General features: G+C 40.0%; 1 protein-coding gene and 1 long non-coding RNA gene across 5 annotated transcripts in view; one reads left to right on the top strand and one right to left on the bottom strand.

Annotated features, from left to right (window-relative positions):
- The window catches only part of numbl (NUMB like endocytic adaptor protein), a 66,039-nt gene that overhangs the window by 17,297 nt on the left and 27,547 nt on the right, over positions 1-21,195 (bottom strand). Inside the window, exons 1-2 of one of the 4 annotated variants that reach the window (XM_028045825.1) lie at positions 830-943; positions 712-743 (exon numbers count right to left, since the gene is read on the bottom strand). The exons of 1 other annotated variant lie outside the window; for it this stretch is intronic. In XM_028045825.1, the coding sequence (XP_027901626.1) occupies positions 712-737 (26 nt within the window). In that variant the 5' untranslated portion in view covers positions 738-743; positions 830-943. 2 more of the 4 variants (XM_028045823.1, XM_028045824.1) reach the window with 2 other exon arrangements.
- On the top strand, positions 1,108-7,958 carry LOC114162064 (uncharacterized). The gene is made up of 2 exons (XR_003599126.1): positions 1,108-4,217; positions 5,480-7,958. It is a non-coding gene; the product is annotated as an uncharacterized LOC114162064 (long non-coding RNA).

Below are 21,195 nucleotides of genomic sequence, written 5' to 3'. Positions count from 1 at the left end.
GATTTTAGTGCTTGTAGGATTTCTCTTTTGTCTTTGGAAAAAGATCACAAGACATTTCTACTGCTAGTGTTAGACTCATATGTTTGCTTTGGTTGTATTTACCCAGAATTCCCTGCACTATCATCTGCTTCCTGTTTCTGGAGCGGTCTCTGGTCCACTAGGTATTTACATGCATTTAAATTGCACCAGAGTCCAGTTCAACCGAACATGTGCATTCGCACTTCCCCAAATGAATCTGACTTTTTAGGCAAACAAACTAGAGCGGAACTAAACATGGCTAGTGTAAATGCACCTGAGTCTTTGTGCCAAAAATGTGAACAAAGCTTTTACTTGGGATATACAAGGACTGGGAAGTCACTCCAAGGTCCAGCAGTCGTCCTTACAAGAAGCCCAAGGGAACACAGGCATAAGCTTTAATCAAACTCATAAAGACATGTTAATCAGACAACAAAACTCTCATGACTCGTCTAGCAGATCTTTAAAGGCATAGGGGTTTGTAAGGTACAACAAGAATCACAGAAAGGCAACTTGACAAAATAGCTACTACCCATAACCACCCAAAATACATAGGAAAACCAAGACAGGATGGAAGGCATGTCACGTTTTAGGTTGTCAAGACAGAACTGTTGAGTTCCTCAGTGGTACACGCAGTACTTCACAATATGTCTTTGGTTAATTAACTCATTCTAAGCAATCATATTATTTTCTTACCGTCTAGTTGCTCCATAAATCGGCATTCTGGACTTTGTCGACAGTGTCAGCACAACCATCATACAGTGAGGGCAAATCAGACTCATTGTAAACTCTTGATCTGTACTTTGCTCATCACCGAGGCTCATCACTTCTCATAATCGCATCCATCCTGCTGGTAATGTTTCTTATGTTCATGATCAGATGTGTGAGCAATGTAAAGCATTTGAATTCAGCAGCTCAAGTGGCTTTACTCATTCCTGGCATGTAGGGCATAAGTCCTCTGCCAAGAGGAGGCGCAAACACACATCTATGCTTAGACACAAGCACAGCCCTTCTGTGGCTCACCATGCACACATGTTGAGGCTTGTGCCAGTCATTAGTGGGCAGAGAGCCATCTGACTGGCACCTGGCCGACAACAGCACTGCTGCAGCAGGTGTGAATGGGTGTGTGTGTCAGGACGTATAAGCAAAGTGACACATTAAACCCCACATGGGGTGTCAGAGAGATGTTTGGTGGTAGAAGTTGAAAGGGCTGGTTAGGGAGAGCACAATGCCCAACAACGCCTGTATATGGATTGAGACAGGAAGCAGAGGAGGAGCAAGAAGACATGAATGGCCTCTGATGTCAGGCCACTGGGAAAAGATGAACAAGTACAAATAAAATGATGAATACCTGGGGTTAGGACAGACATTTGTAATACATGTATATACACAATAAGTTGATAAATAAACTGGATTTCTTCATTTCTAAATTTTGAAAAAAAAAAAAAAAAAAAAAAAATATATATATATATATATATATATATATACAACACGCTGCTGCTGCTTCTGCCATTCCAATCAAAACACTCATGTTGCATTTGTAGGTGGTGATTATGTAAGTGTTTGTAACACTCAACGTTGCCAAAACTCAGAAGATCCTGAGTGTTGCCATAGAAGTGCAAAACGTTCCCTGAAATGGTTGTTGCTCAGAAAGCTATAGTTCTTTTGAGTCATTTACATCTTTAGTATAATGTTTGAAGCTTAACTCAAGCAGAATCAGAACAAAATGAGACAGAATTTTAAAAAAATGGCTCTGGTGTTCTGGGAGGCTCCTGATAACAAAAAATCAAAAGTCTCTAAAAGAAGCAATGAATGAATAGATTATGGCCTAAGATAAGACAAGTTAAACTTTTAAAAACCTTTAAAGCTCTGTGCAAAACCCTTGTTTTATGGAAGACTGGCAGGAAGAAAGTTGTTGTTCTTAGAGAACCAAAAGAAGTCAAATTCAAAGTTTCCAGAGACCGTGTAAATGGTGCAGAAAATCTGGATGAATGTGCTCTGGTCAGTAAAACCAACAAACAAAATTTTTGACTTTCATGTAAACTACTTTCTGCTTGGGAGCCTCAAGCAAACAATTATTTGGCTGTAGACAAAATTAGATTTGGGTGAAGACAAAACCTTAAACATGCAGCCAGAGTGAGAAAGAATAGTTTTAAATCAAAGCATATTGACCATCAATATGCTTTTGATTGGAAGTTTTGTCATCCAATCTGACAAAACTTGACCTATTTTGCAAAGAATGTTGAAAAAAAAAATCAGTCAGCAATCAGGATGCATGATTTTAGAAAAACAAAAAATCTCATTATTGGATATTGCAATGATGATTTTGTTTGTAATCAACGTACATTTTCAATCATCCTTTTCGTCTTTTCCACCACTCTCCCTGGGCTTTCTGATCCTGAACACTAAGATCTATGTTAGTTGTGGGTATACAGAACAGTGAAAATTCATCATAGCATTTAAATATGATGTTTGAAAGTAGCGGTTTTATTATATTGTTTCCAAAATATTGCATCCAAGCAATCTACTGCAGTTTGATACTGTACACACTGCAATAGATTGTTTCTATGATTTCCAAAGAGAGTTGCAGGAAGGGATTCCTGAAAAGCATTGACTCAAGGAAAATAGATATAAACTTCAGTATAAAACCTACTAACTGATGAGACATGTTAACATATTTTATATGTGCAGTGACTTTTAATATCATTTTGAATTTGGTTTAAGTTGCAAGCGTTTCATCTTTCTAGTGACACTAATAAAATCTGCAGATTAAAGCCTTGTTGCTGAGCACCAAAGTTTAAAATGCATTACAGTAAAGTATTTCCACAAATACTTTATTGTGGAAGCGAGACATGAGGGGAGAGTGGAAAGGCCTTGTACAGCTGTGACCTCACTTTGCAGAACATCTGCAAAAGTAAAAAACAAACTGGAGTGAGACAGATGGGATGGGCTGGCAGGCAGACAGACAGGCAACGATACACGACATCAAAATAAATCTATAAATCAGCTGCACAAATGAACTGGAGCTGTACAAACCCACGCTGAAAATTCGAACTGCTTCACTGCAGACTACACAAACAGGAGGATCTGAGCCAAAAAGCACATTCTTGTTCCACATCCAGTGTTTGACTTGCAGCCATCTGGACTTTATTGTTGCGCTGGAGATGGCAGCAGCAACCACACATATGATGTTGTATGGTAAAAATTCAAATGAGTTCACACAGAAGGACGCCATGTCTTCTCTTCTTCCTGGTCTCGTTGATTATCTTCATTCTTCTTTGCTTTTCTTCTTCGTCACATCCAAAGATGTCTGAAGTTGAATGTCTTCTAATGGGAATGTAGGAAAATGGATTTCACAAGAATGAATTCAGTGTGAGAAGCTCGCCCACATACACAGACGCATAAAATGGAAAAGAAAAAAAAAATGCACACTTTGTCCCGGCTTGTAAAGTTGGTATTTTTAGTGTTGGAACACCTAAATTGTTGCTAACACAATTTAGTTTGTGAGTTTGAAAATATCATCTTAGAAGTCTATGTAAGCGTATTTGTCCCAAATTTCCAAATGCCATGAATTTCTATTGTCTTTTACCTCTGTGTTCACACCATATAAGCTCGGGTTAAACAGCCTCTGTGTCCGGCTGCAGTCAGTACTTGGCAGATGTGAGCTTCTTGGCAGATGTGAACTTGATTTGATATTTTTGGCTCTCCACCTCTGTTTCGCACTCAAAATAACCCTCCCCGATCCAGATGTTCCATGTTTAGCTCAGAGACTTAAATTGGACATAGTCCTCCCTTAGACGTCCTCACGACTGGAAAACACTGAGCACAAAGAGGGAGGGAAAAGGAGCTGGAGGAGAATAAGGGGTGATTTTCCTGCAAATCCACTGAATGAGTCAGTGACACCTCACATTACGGTAAGCCACATGTCTGTGAGGCTCCAGAGGGAAGAGGGGAGAGCGCAGAACGCAGTGGAGCAAGTGTCCAGGAGTTTGTGGTAACGGTTTGAGATGAGTCATCGCCGAGCCCAGCGCTCCATGCAGCCACCTGTTTCCACTCTCTCGCACCGCTTCCAATCAGCTTGTTTCTCTCTGTGTCTCAGCAGAGGAGCTGTGATTTCCCAAAAGGTGAATTAGAGTCCCAACTGAGGAAAAATAAACCCCCAAAGATCAGTGTTACAATCCGTAACTTCTACAGAGTAAAGGGTAAGTTTTATTTTATTCTTCCTGAGAAGGTTAGTGTTCTAAATAAAGCGTTCTACAGGTGGAATGAATTATTCACAAGCGGAAAACATTTTAAATAGTTTCCAATCTTACCAGGATCTGATGTTTCAGCTAATTCAATCCAAAGTCGGACCTCTCAGTATTCAAATAGGTTGCATGGCAACCTATCAGACTTTACAAGCTTCTTGTTAAATGTTAAAGTTAATCACAGCGCAGTTAGGAAAAAGTCGAATAAACGTGGCTTGCAAAGTTGCATCTGAACCAGAGGTAATGTTCTTTAGAGAGATGATGGGTGGAGATGTTTGGCCATGACGCACAGCATTTGGAACAAGAAATATCTCATATAAAGTACTGTACGTGTGTTAGTATATATTTTTTTAAATGTACCTAAAATTACATCAAGATCATGCATGTGGACAAAAAATAACAGCTGCAACATGATAAAAAGCTGAAACTCTGCAAAAAAATGTTATGAAATTGCTGGTCGTTTAAATGGTTGCAATAAAAGTCTGGGATTTGACTTGTAATACTAATTCTATTCGGCCTGAAGGTCAACGTTTAGAGAATATTCTGTCCAAAATGATGATCATTAAATGAAACCTGAGAGTAAAGTCCTAAAATTATTATCTAAATTATAAATTATATTCACCAATCAAGCAATTGGAGCAAAAACACAAGCCGGAGGCTTGCTGGTAACAATATATCTGCACCAAGTGTTAAGTCTGATGGTGGAAGGTTGATGATTTCTGAAACCACAGGATCTGGGCACCATGTTGTCATTGGACTCCGTGAACTCCACAATGAACCCAACAATGCTAGAGGATAACCTGTCCATCAACTAAAGCTTGGCCCAGACTGAATCATCGAGCGGACAATAATTCCAGACACTACAGCAAAAAACAACAGAACAACAGAAAATAATTAAGTGTTGCAATGGCCTAGTCAAGGTCCAGACATGACTAATTTGCAGTGATGGCACAAGAATATCTCCTCAAACTTGTTACCAAAACTTGTAAGCAAAATTGTAAAGAAGAGTTCTTAAAACAATGACGTGAGAGATTAATAATGTCACATAAAACACAAATACAGAGTTATTGCTGTTAAATGTCATTTGACAAACTGTTGGATCGAGGGGTGTACTTAATTTTCCCTATGGCTTTCATAAACAAGACCATATATTAATACGCACCATCTAATGTGAACTTAAAAACGTTTACTAAACATTTTTTTTACCATATTACCAGGAGATCCTGTGGGTCCAGTGGGTTTCATGGTGAAGTCTCATCGTGGGAGTTATGGTAAAATTGTCAGGTGCTCAATAACATGAAGCTCTTAAGATAATTAAGACTGAAACAATGTTTAGCCTTGCATCACTAAAGCTGTTCGTGTTTGTTTCTCTGCGGTAAGTCAAATAACCCTGTCACCTAAAGCTGTGAAAGTCCATATGATTATGGGGCACAGGAACATTTTCTACCCTCACTGTTTTTACCTGTTCTTATTTATTTTAATAAAATAATTTGAAAAGTTAATTTCCTAACTTTTTCTTAATGTCTCTCCTACATAATTCTGCTATTTAGCAAACAGGAATGATGTTGGTACTCCTAACGGACCTAAAAATCTGAAGATGTTTAGTCTAGAAGAAAAATTCAGATTCAGCTTAGTTTGTGCCCCCAACAGGCACTTCTTTACTTCTTTTTAAGAAGTAAAACAAAAAAAAGACATATAAATAGGAGACATACATAAAAATCTTAAAGGTGAGGGATGATAAAGTGTGATGAAACAATATCAGTAGTGGTAAAAACAAGGAAGGGAATGTGCAATCCTCCATTTCTGCCAACACCAATTTCAACCAATCAGATACAACTCCTCCTATCCTGTCCTGAATTAAAAAAGGGAAACGGCTGTAGGGATGACGGAGAGCTTGAACCTGTTAGTCTTCATATTAGGAAGTCTAAGCCGAGATAAACTTGAATTCAGAATATCAGGGATGGGAGCGGTCAGGAAGAATGACATTAGTCTTCCTGATAATCTGCCTACTGAACAGCTCTGTAAGTGTGAACTGTTAAACTCTCTGAATCTTATTACTTGTCTTTATCCATCTGATTAGTACATTTGTTTGCCTGATGCTAAGGTTGCCAAACCAGCAGAGTAGGAAAAAGGTCAACACAGAGTCAATGTAGAGTATGATCTACGTACATTGATCATATCAATCTGAAACTGAGAGTTTTCTCAGACGAGACAGTCGTTGCTGACAAGTAAAATATTATTTATTATCCACACTAGTCCCAAGGTAATAGTAATTTTCAACAATGTCTGCTCACCGGCCTTTGTTCACTCCAAACTCAACGTCCTGTCAACAAATTTGCAAACTTGTGACCCTCAGTGTAGTGTATATAAATATGTGTACTCTCATGCCAAGGCCTGACCCAGTTTCTGGGCCCTGCAGACTTCAGCTGACACTGCGTGACCCACATAAGGATACCGACACTTGTCATCCCAAACTTACTGCCTTTCTTCCACCATCCCACACACAGAAAACCACAAATGGTCCGCACACATGTGTGTCCATGTGTGTGATTAGCGAATAAAGGAGCAAAACATAGCAAAGATAAAACCGCGGCCTTGTGTTTAGGCTATAGACTGACCCAGAACAGGATGGCCTTATTCATCAGAGAGGCTTATCAGGCGGTGTTGGAGTGTGGGCGAGCACAAGAAGTAGGTAAAATGGTTGAAGAGCAAAGCATTTCCGGGTAAATATCAGCATGCAAGCTCCACTAACAATCCTAGATGAAACACACTAAGGCTGACAGCAAAGCCTCTCTGTCAGCACAATGCAGCAGAGAGCTGTAAACAGTACAGTGTGTAGGTGGCCTGTGAATCCTACTTATCTGGGAGTGAGGAGGCTGCATCAGTGATGGTTCTTCTGTTGAGGCTGTGCAGACCCATAAATGGCAGCAACTGAAGTAAATCTATGTGTATAGCTCTACGGTTGAAGCTCGCTGTGACTGCTTTCACTATACTCCAAGTCAATACCTCTAATGGCAACAAAGTCCACATCCGTCAGAGTTCTTTTGTACTTTAAAATACATGACTTATAATATCATAATGAAGAAAAGGCAGAGGAAAGTAGGAGTTTGAATCCCCACTCTGTCTGTCTCAGTCAGTGTGTCCAATTCAGGGCACCACCTCATCGAAGAGGAAAAAAAGAGAATCCATCATGACGATCCTCATCCAGCTGACCTAGGATTACCGGCAGTCCTTGACAAGTTAATGAACTTTTTCTCCAGTAAAAACTAAGCGGCAGGCATTCATTTATCCTCAGCATGTTTGCTAAACATTTCAGCTTTGCTTTTAAAAATTCAACATCACAATTTTTAAGTCTCCAGTAGTTCTTACAGCATAATCTAGTATTCAGCCTAGAAACTGTGGCATGTGTTTAACTATGATCATTGTTGTTTATTCATTTAGAAATTGATTGATGGAGTCCTTGGCGACTGCATCTGAACACCTGCACTTCTGTTTAGCGAAGCTGTCACCCATTTGGCTCCTGGAGATTAACATAGTGAGGAAATTATTAGGTTATGATAAACAGAATGACATAAAACTACTAAAGGTGGAGAAAAAGGTAGCCAAGAGCCTTCAAAACCAATAAAATGTTAAATTAGATTCAAAAGTTTATGCTAGGACAAAAGGAAAAAGACATAATGACTAAAATTATGTCACTATAAAAGCAAGTAAGTGCCTCATCAGGTAAAAATCTGAAATCTTTTCTTAATAAATTAAAATAAAAAATTTTTCTCTGTGATCACCACTGCATCTGTTGTTTTGACCTGAAGAAAACAAAACCGCAAGCTGATATAAATTGCTCAAATCTGTCAGACCTGCAACAAAAAAGGTGCAAATATTAAGGACATTGCACTGTTTTGTGTATTTCCCACTTTGTTTTCCCAATGGAATAGGATTTTGTTTCCTTTACACAAATGTTATTACCGTTTCATCTGCATAGATGGACCAAAAATCCTGATTGACAGATTTTACCTGTCTGCAGAACAACTATCGGCTCCATCTCAACCTGTGATAGTTATTATTTACCGATGTCAGAGAAATTTGTTTTTAAAGTCAAGTGCTGAGCAAAATGAAATAAAAAAATTTATATTAGAGACAAAAAAGGTCACAATTTTTTAAAACTATTTTATTTGTAACGATGAACGGTAATAGATGTGGACTGCATCTAAAGATAACATCATAATAATTATCAATCAGGCCTGGGTGAATCCAGGAAACTGCTGGTTTCCAGTTAACTCCATCACTGTCAAATAGGATTTACTAATATCCACATCTACCATCCCCTAATATATGCTAAGAAACACACTACACTTCTCAAACACATACATGCACATTTCCAAACATATTCTCTTGCACTTTGCAGTGTTTATTTTTTTTATTTGTCTGAAAATAAACATAAAGGTCAATAGAAGCACAGAGCCACATGTACTGGAGCGATTTATTGACCAGGTCCTGCAGCTGAGTGAGGAGGTCGGTCTGAGAGTCAGAGAAAACATCCTGCATTAAAATGATCTGCTTCTCTGTCTTCTCCGGCAAATAGGATTTAACTGGAAATTTTAAATTGCATTATGGAAGACTTGCAGCAAGACACAGAGAGGAGCAGAGCAAACTTTCATATGAGTGCTGGTGCTTGCTCTGCCTCTACCACACCAGGAGATCACTGGTTTTGAGGCCATATTGTTTTACTTTCAGTGTTTCAATTCAAAACAGGCATGGGGGCAGGAGGCAACATGGCTCACGATCCAGGGCGCCACAGTCGACAGGACGCCACAAAATAACTTTTCAATCAGTCACAGCTCTAAGAATGGCATGAGTTACGACAACAATAACTGAGAGGCTTGGCACCAAAACACATTAAAGATCTGCTGTTGTTGTATCAACTTTCCAGACCACTGAGGTTTTCCGATTCTGGTCTGCTCTGCATCCCCAGAACCAGAACCAAACATGGAGAGGCAGCATTCAGCTGAATGTTGTTTGGTTCTGGTTTCTATAACTCAGTGCAACTTTAAAACCACCTGTTTAAAGTTTCATTTGATTAGTAGTAATTGCATTGTTTTATAATTTTTCATACATATTTGACCAAATATAAAAATAATATTTCTTGTTTCATAATTGATGACTGTATGTTTTTATGATGAAAAATACTTTGAACTGCCTTGTTGCTGAAAATAAACTGGATTTAAATCAATTGTGTTATTGGGTTTTTGCTATTTTGCATAGACATATTTCTTAATATAACATTTGTACACATTTTTTTAAACAATTGATTAAATTAATTAAACTGATCAAATATGTAATAAAAAACTCAGCAAGATGTAAAGCTTCATTTTTACCATCTTGTGTTTTGCATCATCCCGGTTGCTAGGCAACAGACATAGGTAAGGTTGGGAATAAACCTGAAGCTAAAAGAAGGTAGTTTACATCCTTAATTGCATGTGTGTTGGGAAATTTTTCCAATATGTATGTGTATTTTTGTCTCTTAAAACACACACATGACTTCATACCTGTGTATGTGCGGCTGTGCTAGTCTGTTTATCTGAATGTGCTCCAAGAAGCCAAATAGAGGGAGATTAACGTAACAATATCCAAATTCCCTCTGCCCTTGGACAGCAGGCAAAGAGGCTACAGACCAGGCGTGCATTGTGTCCTTTGTCGCCGTATGCATTCTTGTTTGTTCGTTTAGATAAATAGATTCCTGTCTGCGTCAGCATCAGAGCACACACACGTCTGCATGCCAGCATGTCTGGGGCTGTGAAAACTGTGCACTCGTGTGTGCGCCAGCAAGTTAATCTAAACATAGTGTAGCGAGGCGTGAAGTGGAGCGTCCCGGTCGATACGCTCCAGCATGATATTGTCGTGTCGTGTTCCCACTTTGTATTGCCCCGCTATCATTATAAACCGGACCCCTCCAGGCTGGTGGATCTCATGCACTACAACTCAGCAAAGCAAACTGTAAAGTTTCAGCTCCAGGCAAAGAGATCATCCTCCTAAATCGAGGAAATAATAAAATAATGTAGACGATATCACATTCTGAAGCCCTAACATAACAATTCAACCCAATAAAAAAAGAAAAACAATCAATCAGGATGCAAACTTTCCCAAAATGAGGGGCCCTTTATTGCTCCTGCAACACATTAGACTCTTGACAACCCCACCCTTATGATTTATTTGAACGGATTTACGTCACACTCCCATCAGAGAAGACTGCCAAGGGGCCTGGTGTGGTTCTGATGACTCGATTTGAGAAGGCTCTGTGAATAGCAAACACTTCTACACTTAAAAAGGATTTTATTTGTCTTCTCTGAACTCACGAATCATTTCAGAGACCAAATAAATCCCTCAGTTAATTGTTGCCTCTTGCTTCCTTTGCTGACAAAAGGAGGAAATTAATATTTCCTCCACAGTAACTCCACTGTACACTGACTTTGCTCTTACCCATAATGCATTGCTCTCGTATAAAAACATAATGCTTTCTAAGCTTCTAAGTTTCGGCTTTTGCTGTCGCACCCTTTGTCTTATCCTTTGGCTCTGATTTGCTGGTTTTCATTTGTCCTCGTTTCACCCATCACACCATCTCTGTTGTATGCACTACTCTCACTCTTCAAGCCTGTTCTCTTTCCTTTTTGTAACACGCCTGGGATCTGGCCTCCTCAGCAATCCAACCGTGAGGGCAGGTAGTGAAAAATAGCAAAGGAACCACTAGATGTGAGAGGGAGTGCAACTGCATTTGTTCAAGAGAACGCAAATGGTCTTTCACAAATGTTTCAAAACCTTTTTGCAAAATTCTGCTTAATTCGTTTCATGCAAACAATTAGAAAGTGTTTGTTTTCCTCCATGAAAGACTTAGGAAGGGAATATAGGAGAAGCTTGGTAATGTTTGGCCACACCTATAACACTGAGTTTATATGCAAAATGAAATATATGAGAAATCTTCATGCTAAAGGTTTAGCGTTTTTCCAGTGGCAATAAACCCAGTAGTCTGTATCCTCCATGATTTACATGTTTCCCTGGTTCAACACATCATAATCCAATAAATGGTTCACTCTCAGGCCTTGGCAGACTCAACACCTTGAGAAGATAGTTCAGCTATTTAAACCCACTATAATGGAGAAGAATTGAGCACCGCAGTTCTGCAGAAGGGTGGGCGTCTCTCATTCTCATTTGGCCAGTGTTCTGCATGCCTTAGATGTTTTCTTGCTTGAACACATCAGGGTTAAATTACTCTGTTATTAACAAGTCCCTGAAAAGCCAGCTGAGGAGATCATTCAACTATTTAAATCAGCCATGTTGGAGCGTCTAGAACAAGCAGGACCCCGGTTTTCAGCAACCAGAAATGCCCACCTTGATTCTAATACTTTACAACTACAAGAATATTCAACAGGAAAACTGATTGAGGCTTGGAATATGACCGATACGCTTAAAACAACATTCATTAACAGCATTGCCTTTTTAACTATGTGACTCTGCTAGCATTAAAAGAGTCATCACCAACAACAGGTTCCCATGGATTTATAAGTCATGTTAATATTTGTGGTTTGACCTCAACCAACACTTTCTGGAAAATGTAACTCGCACCAAAGCAAAGTGCAACCCTCACAATCAGCAGGCATATAGATTAATCCAATGTCATGACAGGCCTTCCAAACATTATGTCTTCCTTGAGGCAAGAAATGGCACAGGACTTTATCCCCGTCATCTATTTTTCTCATCATCATTGCTTCTGCCACAGGTTTGTATTTCAGAGTCAGACTGACTCTGAATGTTGGACACCTCACACATTCAACGTGTACGTATGAGGTGTCCACACTGGACAATGTCCTTGTCATTCCTGTAAATGCTGACATGTTTTTGTGCAATGACAGGGTGTTGCTTGTTTCATTGCTGCCTCTGGAATAAATAACATTAAACTCAGTATGGACTTCCTCTTTACACCCAATTATGAGAGCCTCAGATGTGTAGCAATGGCCTCAAAGCTAAGAAGATGAGTACAAAATCGTCACACTGGCTAACATCTTGCCACCAAGGCATAAGCCGCCTTTATAAATATTGTAAATTTCCCAGTCTTTATCACACAAGGCAACATGAAAGCTATACATTCTGTGCTACATGTCACAGCACAGAATACACTATTTTGACTTCAACAAAACATGGCATCAAGAGAGAAATGAGAGCATTAAAAAATATTCATGTTCCATGTTCTGCTCTACTGCCCAATCAATGCCAGGCATCATCAGTACCGTTCTTCAACAGGTCTTGAGTGTTTTATGACAGTGTGACCATCTGCACCGACAACACGTCTGTGTTTGGTGATAAAACTAAAACTCGAAACCTTTCTCTGATTAGCTTTAGGACAGGCAGCTGACAAATTAGAGCCCTAACTTCAGCGAGTGGAACACTGTGGCGCAGTTTACCCAAAAACAGCATAAATTAAAGATCCCAGGCCTTAGCAGGTTAGTGATTGTGGATACAAAATCCCTGTCCAAGCCATGACAACTCAAGTCTTTTATTTATCCACTTACTTTAAGCATGTACAATTTTGATCCTTTATTAAATTGAATCCTCCTTTACTCACTTAACAACTAACATTTTCAACCAAAACCTTTGAATGAAAGCGTGTGGCACACAAATATGATAACTCAATCTCCACTGATGCTTGCCCAGAATATGCAGCCATGACCTTAGAGCAAAAAAGGAAAACATATTGGGTGTTAGTATCAATTTAGCAGGTTTAATCTCTTCCATATGGGCATGGGGTCTAATGCATCTGCTAAGGCTATAAGCTGCTATGAGCTCTGTGGATACCGGTTAGACCTATTATCAGTTTGGCAGAGACTCAAAATGTTACAGAGCCTGGTACCTCAAAAAAAACATCAACACCAACAAAGAAAAAGAGAAATCACTTTTACAAAAGCTACAAGTCTTTTAAGTTTGATAGAGGCTGCAGGTTGCACCCTTTTGCTGGATTAGGGTCAAGATTACAGACTCAGAGCAAGATGAGGCTCCAAGTGCTGTCTCCAACTGCAGCAGCTGATCAAGTTTGACACAGAAATCCATGCATTCACAGAAAACATGCAAGAGTATGTTTGGCCATAAGCCGTCAGTAGATGCACACACGCACGGTTCACACCTCCTGCTCTGAAGCCGACTCACCTGAGTTCAATGGCCTCCCCCATCTCACTCTGAAAACTCAAACACAAGATCCACAGGCGGATGAGGAACGATGCAGAGATGACGAGCCAACCGAGAGAAGAGAGGAAGAACTCCCTTGGACTAGCAGTCAGCAATAACAGCACAGGGAAAGGATGAGAGAGAAGAGAGCGGCGAGAGAACATGTGATGATATTGTGTGAGAGAGAGAGCGCCAGAGAGAGAGAGAACCACACCTCTTCTTAAGGGATTAACTTTGTGAAAAAGAAAGTCCTGACACACGCAGAGACACACACAATAGGACACGCACCCAAACACAGTCGAACTGCCCACGTGTTGGCATGGAGGAGAGTCTGTTTTACAGGCACGCACAGATACTGTACACACACGCACTCACGCATGCTCACAGCTGCTCTAAAAATAAATACAGATCAATGTTTGACGATCCCAATCCTGAGAGCGACAAAAGATGGGAGTGGGAGGATTGAGAAAGGAGAGAGAGGGGGGGAGGAGTGATTAAACGAGTCATGGCGGGAGGTGACACAGTTTTCTTTGCTCTCTATCGACACTGGTCAAGAGTGCACTGGGGGAGAGGGCGAGAACTGAGGCTGGAAGCAGGGGAAAAGATGCAAGACGTGCTTAGAGTGAGAGCTGAAGTCGCGGTTAGCTAATATAGCAATGTATTACCAGGGGTACATGGTACTCCTCTGGTGTCGGATGCTAAGGGCAGGTCACAGCTGTGCGCCAGGCAGGGCTCCAAACAGATGAAGCTGTGCAGAATGAAACCAACAGGCCACACCCAGACAAACAGATGGCTGAATGAGGAGCGATTGTCATGTTTGGGGTGCAGTGGTTTCTGCTCCAGATTGTCTAGCCAGGAAAACATTTGCTGGCAGAACTGGAGAAACATATGGAGCATCTTAAAATGTCAGAGCCTGTTCAGGTGAGATGCTGAAACAGGAACTGGTGTGCACAGCTGTAATCCTTCTGCTTACAGTTCCAGGAGGTTTGTGGGTCAAGTGTGTAGACATTGATTTATAAACCTATTAGGATTAACTTTTTTTTGTATTTTTACTTTATTATTTTTTGAGATAGACCAGCACTGAGTAGTAGAGGAAATTGAATATGGCTTTGCAAGTTGGCAAACTGTGGAAAGTGTGCTATGTATTTGTACTGTATCAACTCCATCTGGCTGCAGTTAGAGCCACAGTTGTTTAGTTTTAGGTCTCTTCTTGTTTTGCACATCTATACACTTAGCTCCAGCTTAGTAAGACTGAATAAAAACACAACTTTCAGTAGTAAACTTAAAATCTTTCCACGGGCTATCGGTTGGAGTCAGGGGTGCACTTTGACTAGGACATTCTAACACAAAAATATGCTTCAGGTTTTTTTTATTGTGCTGTATGTCTAGTGATGTTCTCCTGCTATGAGGTGAACTTTCACCCCAGTGTCAAATCTTTTGCAGTTTCAAACAGGTTTTCTGCCAGCAATAGCTTCCGCATCACTGTGGAAACAAAACCTATCCCCCCCCAGCATGCTTCTGTCACCACCATATCCTCACAGCAACCATATGCAGTTCATGGATAACATGTTCAATTTTGGAATTATCTGACCACAACGGCCTTCATATCAATCCTCTAAGTCCCGATATTAAGCGGAAATGAAGCTACACGCAGGTAGACTGTGAATGTTCACTAATTAGTTGACTTTTGCAGGCATTTTGCAGTTAAGGGAGTTGTATACACACAACACTACACTTTTCTCATTTTTATTTATAAGTATTAAAACCATTGTAGCATCATCTTCCTCACACAATTATTCATTAAAAATAAGATTAAAAAGCAAAGAGGTGGATTAGATGTGCTTGCTTACAAATGATGGGCTCATCAATGTTGCTGTGGAATATTGTCTGTACTTCTAGAAGTTACATATAGTAGCTGTCAGGGAAACTGACAGCTATTGAAGAAGCCTCCTGCACACAGCAAACCCATCCACAAAGACTCCTTGATGATAAAATGGGTTATGACAAAATTTAATTTCCCTTTGGAATAAATAAAATAATTTTTTAATAGGATTTAATTTAATTATGCCCTCTTTCGGATGGTGTATCACTTGAAATTCCAATAAATATAAAACACCAAAGCTTGTGGCTAAAAAGCGAGAAAATGCAAACAGTATTATGGAGTAAAAATTATTTTGCAAGGCACTGGAAACATATAAAAGTCATTTATTGATTTATTGACTGATTTGTTTCCTGGGATTCTTCACTCTCTGTTTTTTGTATTCATGTTCATGTAAAATGTTTATAATCATGCAGGATATTGTAAAATGAATCTCTAGCTATCCCCACTGACTAATTAGCATTTAACTTGTTTTATTTTTTTGTCTAATTGACACATTTGAACTCTTGTTTTTTCATGTTCCTAAGTATAAACACAGAAACTGCCTTGTTTAAGTTTATGTCATACAAGAAAAACAACTTAAATACATCAGACCATCATCTAACACTGGCTTCTGCTTAAGCCTACATTTTCTAAACATCCACCTCTACTGCAAGGAGAACACACACAGAACAAGCATGTGGTTGTAATTGTAGATGGAAATATGCTTATTTTGAAGTCAGGCTAGAGGTTTGTTTAAGACCACCGTGATATTTTTTCTAAACCTTGTGGTCCAATATGGACTCAACTTCAACAATGTAATCAGAGTTCTTACAGCTTCAAATGAGCTCAGTTACCGCTGAATATAAAAAGCTTGTTTTCTTTAGTAAGTGACACTAATTAAAGAGTAAGCACCACCTCACAGTGACCCCCACTCTTCTTCATTATTCCATAAAATGTTCTGCACAACGTTCTGCCAGCTGATAAGCTGATTTGTTGCCTGATGTGAACAACCCGAATGGCTGCCATCGGATAGTCAGAGATTCCTCAAACATGCCTGAAATAATCAAAGCCACACTCCATCCATCCATCCATCCATCTTCTTCCGCTTATCCGAGGTCGGGTCGCGGGGGTAGCAGCTTCAGAAGGGAGGCCCAGACTTCCCTCTCCCCAGCCACTTCTTCCAGCTCCTCCGGGGGAATCCCGAGGCGTTCCCAGGCCAGCCGAGAGACATAGTCCCTCCAGCGTGTCCTGGGTCTTCCCCGGGGCCTCCTCCCGGTGGGACGTGCCCGGAACACCTCACCAGGGAGGCGTCCAGGAGGCATCCTGACCAGATGCCCAAGCCACCTCAACTGGCTCCTCTCGATGTGAAGGAGCAGCGGCTCTACTCTGAGTCCCTCCCGGATGACTGAGCTTCTCACCCTATCTCTAAGGGAGAGCCCAGCCACCCTACGGAGAAAACCCATTTCGGCCGCTTGTATCCGCGATCTCGTTCTTTCGGTCATGACCCAAAGCTCATGACCATAGATGAGGGTGGGAACGTAGATCGACCGGTAAATCGAGAGCTTCGCTTTTTGGCTCAGCTCTCTCTTCACCACGACGGACCGGTACAGCGCCCGCTTGTACAGGTATGGTAAATGGTAAATGGACTGAACTTATATAGTTCTTTTCCAATGTTTTTGATGAGGGAATAACATTAGAAAATTATATAAAGCTCAAAAAAGTTAATTTTACATAATATCTCCCCCTCTTTAAGAAAGGTAGACATCAAAAAGAGAGAGGTTCAGACAGATAAAACTTACATCACTTAGTAAGGACTAACTGGAAAAGGAAGAGTTTGGATAAAAAGGAGGGTTAGTGGAAAATGCACTAAACTAAAGCCAGAGTAGGAATCTTATAGATTACAGTTGAGCTACACACTGCAGATGGAGAAGGCTTCAGTGCATTCAGTTATTCAGAACAGCCAGACCACCCAAAAGCACAACCAGCAGCTGGCCTATCTACTACTGCAGGTTTTACAACATCAACATTCATAAAGTCAGGAAACAAATAATACGTCTCAGTTCTGAAGGCTTGTCCTGTCTGCAAGACAACATGAAGAAACTAAGAAAGTGCTGAGACTGAAGATGTGGTGCTGGAGACACAACAGCAGTCGTGTTGGCTCTCTTTGCTCCACAAGCTCCTCAGCCATCATGATTCCATCACATCCCCTAAGCTGTTTACACGTCAACACCCAGAGCCAGGAATCAATGAGGGATGGGATCTAGAGGGATTAAAACGTCCTTGTTGGACTCTGGTTCTGTTCATGGGGTTTGCTAAAGACACAGCACTCCAGCTTGTAGCTAACTGGCAACTACGAGGACCGTCTGTCGATATTCGTATTGTCAGATGTTTTCCTTTCAGCATTTATTGTCACATCTGCTTAAACAAGTGACAATAAATGCTGAAAGGGCAAACACTGGTGGGATTCTGATGTACTGAAATGCTCCCCCCATGAGGGAACTGTGTCTTACTACTCATCATGTTAAACCAGACCACATGTAAATGGATGTAGATCCTCTGCAGCTAATAAAATGTGTGTAGAAAGACAAAAATAATCACATATAATCCTATTACGTTTGCACATGCCGTTATTGGTGCCAATGAATACACAACGGCTACAGAAAATAACTGCTGTGGCCTGCCTACCTGGTAAAATCATAGAAATTAAGACATTTGCTCAAGAAGTATTTTTTATTCAGTCTCACAGCAACACCAAGGTCTGTCTTAAATGAAAATTACAAGCAGAAACCAGAACTGGCAGATCTTCAGTTTGACCAGCTGAGAAAATAAGAAAACAGGTTGTTCTAAACAACCTGTCTAGAGCGACTATAGCAGCTATAACTAGCTGCTATAGTTAGTCATCATAGCTGCTATAGTTAGTTATAGTTATAGTTATAGTTAGCTATAACTAACTATAGCAGTTAGCTATAACTAACTGTTATAGCTGCTATAGTTAGTCATTATCATAAAACACTTACAGGTGGGATTAAGATGCCTTTTTGCTGTTCCTAATGTATTTTTGAAACACTGTTACTCCACTGACTCACCAACTGATCTAGTCACAGCCCTTTATCAGCTGACTGGTGAAAGGGGATCTCGGCAATGCAGCTTGGATGTATGATGCAGCAAATACAGATGGTCTGTGTGACCAGCTGGGTAAGATTTAGGGCAAAAACACACAGAGGAAAATATCTGCAGCTTTAACACACATTATTTCTCAGTGTTAAAACATATTGGATAAGTCACATGGAGGAACTTTGAGACAGAACAGAAATTATGCTTGGAAAAAGAACACTACAAACAAGCCTTGCTGTGTTCCATTGATTTAGCCTCTTAGGAGTTTCTTACCATGTGTAAAACTCTAGATCAGGGGTCTCAAACTCCAGTCCTCGAGGGCCGCAGTCCTGCAACTTTTAGATGTGCCTCAGCTGCAGCACACCTGAACAGAATAATTAGGTCATTAAAGCTCTGGAAAACTGATCTACACAAGGAGGAGGTAATTAACCCATTTCATTCCAGGGTTTTGTACCTGTGGCAGATCTAAAAACTGCAGGACTCCAGCCCTTGAGGCCTGGAGTTTGAGACCCCTGCTCTAGATCAATCCTGCAGCGCTCACCTCGTTTGGTCCCACAATGATGGCTTGATTTGTGATTCATAAAATGACTGGAGGCGGCTCACTTTGGACTTGTACCTATAGGCGTATGGAACTGCTTTGTAAAAAAGGCTAGTAAGGTGTTTATTAAATCAGAAGAAGCACAGAGATGTAGGACAGCATTTAGAGGTGACGATTAAATAGAAAAGTAACAGTCTGCCTTTGGGACGTTTCGTCTAATTGGGAAAGTAATAGGAAGGTTAAAGGAATTAGAGCAAAGTTAGTCTGTTTTATCCTTTAGAGCTTCCTCCTCTGCCATGGAACATGCTGGATTTAGAAATGTTTACAGTATTTAATTATATGCTTTAGGAGACTTAAAAATGTGCACTCCACATAATTTTGTTATTATTTTAAGGAAGCAAATAAGAGTAACGGCTCTTATGCACACACAGTGTAATGTCACCCCTGATCCTAATATGAATAACGAACAAACATGGAAGGCAAGACGGCTGAAAAAAAATACTTTCAATGCTGTTAAATACGACTTCCAAAAGGATCCGCTAGCTAAAATTGGTTTTGGAAATTTTGAGCTCTTTCCACTACCTACTCTATAGACTAATGATCTTGATCAAAATGACTTTGTCCTCCTCCGCCTATTCCCTTTTCTTTGGGACTCTTTGAGGAATGAGATGCACAGATGGAGGAGGGAGGAGAGCGAGGTTGAAAGGGGTCTAAAAATAGGTGGAAGACAAAACCACAGAAGAAGACAAAGACAGTTGGAGTCTGTTGGGAAAGGTGCAGCACATGAACCTCTGCAGAGGTTCAGGTTTTCAATGGTGACGAAAACCTGAACCTGAGTGTTTAAGTCTGTGTTCATCTGTTGGTGGATATTTATCAACAAACCTCTTGATGAATAGGTTTGTCCCCAGTAAAGATGATAATATAAACCTGTTAAAACTGCTGTGTGGTTATGAAACATGGTGATGTCATCAGTCAGGTCGTAATAGACCCACAACTTGTTCAGTACTCTACCATGTGGTTCTACTTACAGCAGAAACACATTCTCTGTGTTTGTGAATGTGTTAAATCTGACTATGTGCCCTTATTACTACCTTGGCTCAGCGACTCCCTAACAGCTTGTTATTTTTACCCCACCACATCTGAGTGTAAATTAGCCACTGCTCACCGAACACCCAGCCTCCGTTAATTATCTGTGCAGCAACAAACAATCATCAAAATCTGTGTAAATGAGCAATCAGAACGTAGTAATCAATCTCAACCAATGTTCCCTTTACCTTCTCAGAACTAAGATGCTTGGAAAAAGAACACTACAAACAAGCCTTGCTGTGTTCCATTGAAAACTCCTACTTTTTTAGGGGTTGTAAACTCATCAACAACCTGCAACTTGTTGGGAATCTCGTAAATATTAGGTACAGCAGTGGTATCCAATTTTTTTGTCAAAACCGGCGCACTCAAAAAACTGGTGGGCCACAAAATTAATTAAATAAAAAATTAGTTTAAACATTTCATGTTTCCAACTGTTGCCTTGATAAAAGAAAAACAGATAATTTTTACATTGTTTGTGTCATCAATTTTCTTCTATTTTGATATCCAAATTTTCTTTATCGTTCTTGACTTGTTAGGGGATGAAGAAAGTAATTTCAAGGGCAACAAATGGTTCCTGGCCTACAATGAGTTGAAGGTATCACAGTTGTGCACAGCCTTGTTATGTTTCCAGGTTTATCACTTTTAATGTCTCATTTATCCTGATTAATTTATCTGAAAAACAAATATCTGCTAGATTTGCTAATCTGCATCCAAAGCCATACTTTACAGAGAGGTGACAACAAATCAAAAATACTGTCAAATGTTCACAATTGTCACAGTAAAACATAATAGAGGAAGTATTATGGTCTGCGGCTATTTTTCTTTTAATGGTACCGGTGTATTTGTCAAGGTGAATGAAGTAATGAAAAACTCAAAATAATAGCTACTACCCCGTCTCGTTTTGAATTTAAAATTAAGTTAGGTCTCTGTAACTAAAAACATCATAAATATATATTTTTTTATTGTTTTTGAAGGTGTTTGCACTCTTATGAACACATTTCTAAGCTATCTGCAAACTTTCTCCGGCTTTATTGAATTTAACGCTAAGAACTGAGCCATTAGCTCAATGGAAAGATCTGCTTCCAGACATCTTTACCTCCAGCTGTAAGCAGACTGCTTTTTCCACT

The sequence above is a fragment of the Xiphophorus couchianus genome, chromosome 18 (genome assembly GCF_001444195.1).
Source record: "Xiphophorus couchianus chromosome 18, X_couchianus-1.0, whole genome shotgun sequence".
Lineage (NCBI taxonomy): Eukaryota > Metazoa > Chordata > Actinopteri > Cyprinodontiformes > Poeciliidae > Xiphophorus > Xiphophorus couchianus.
The sequence above is the reverse complement of the archived record's forward strand: the minus strand, read 5'-3'. Positions and strand labels throughout refer to the sequence as shown.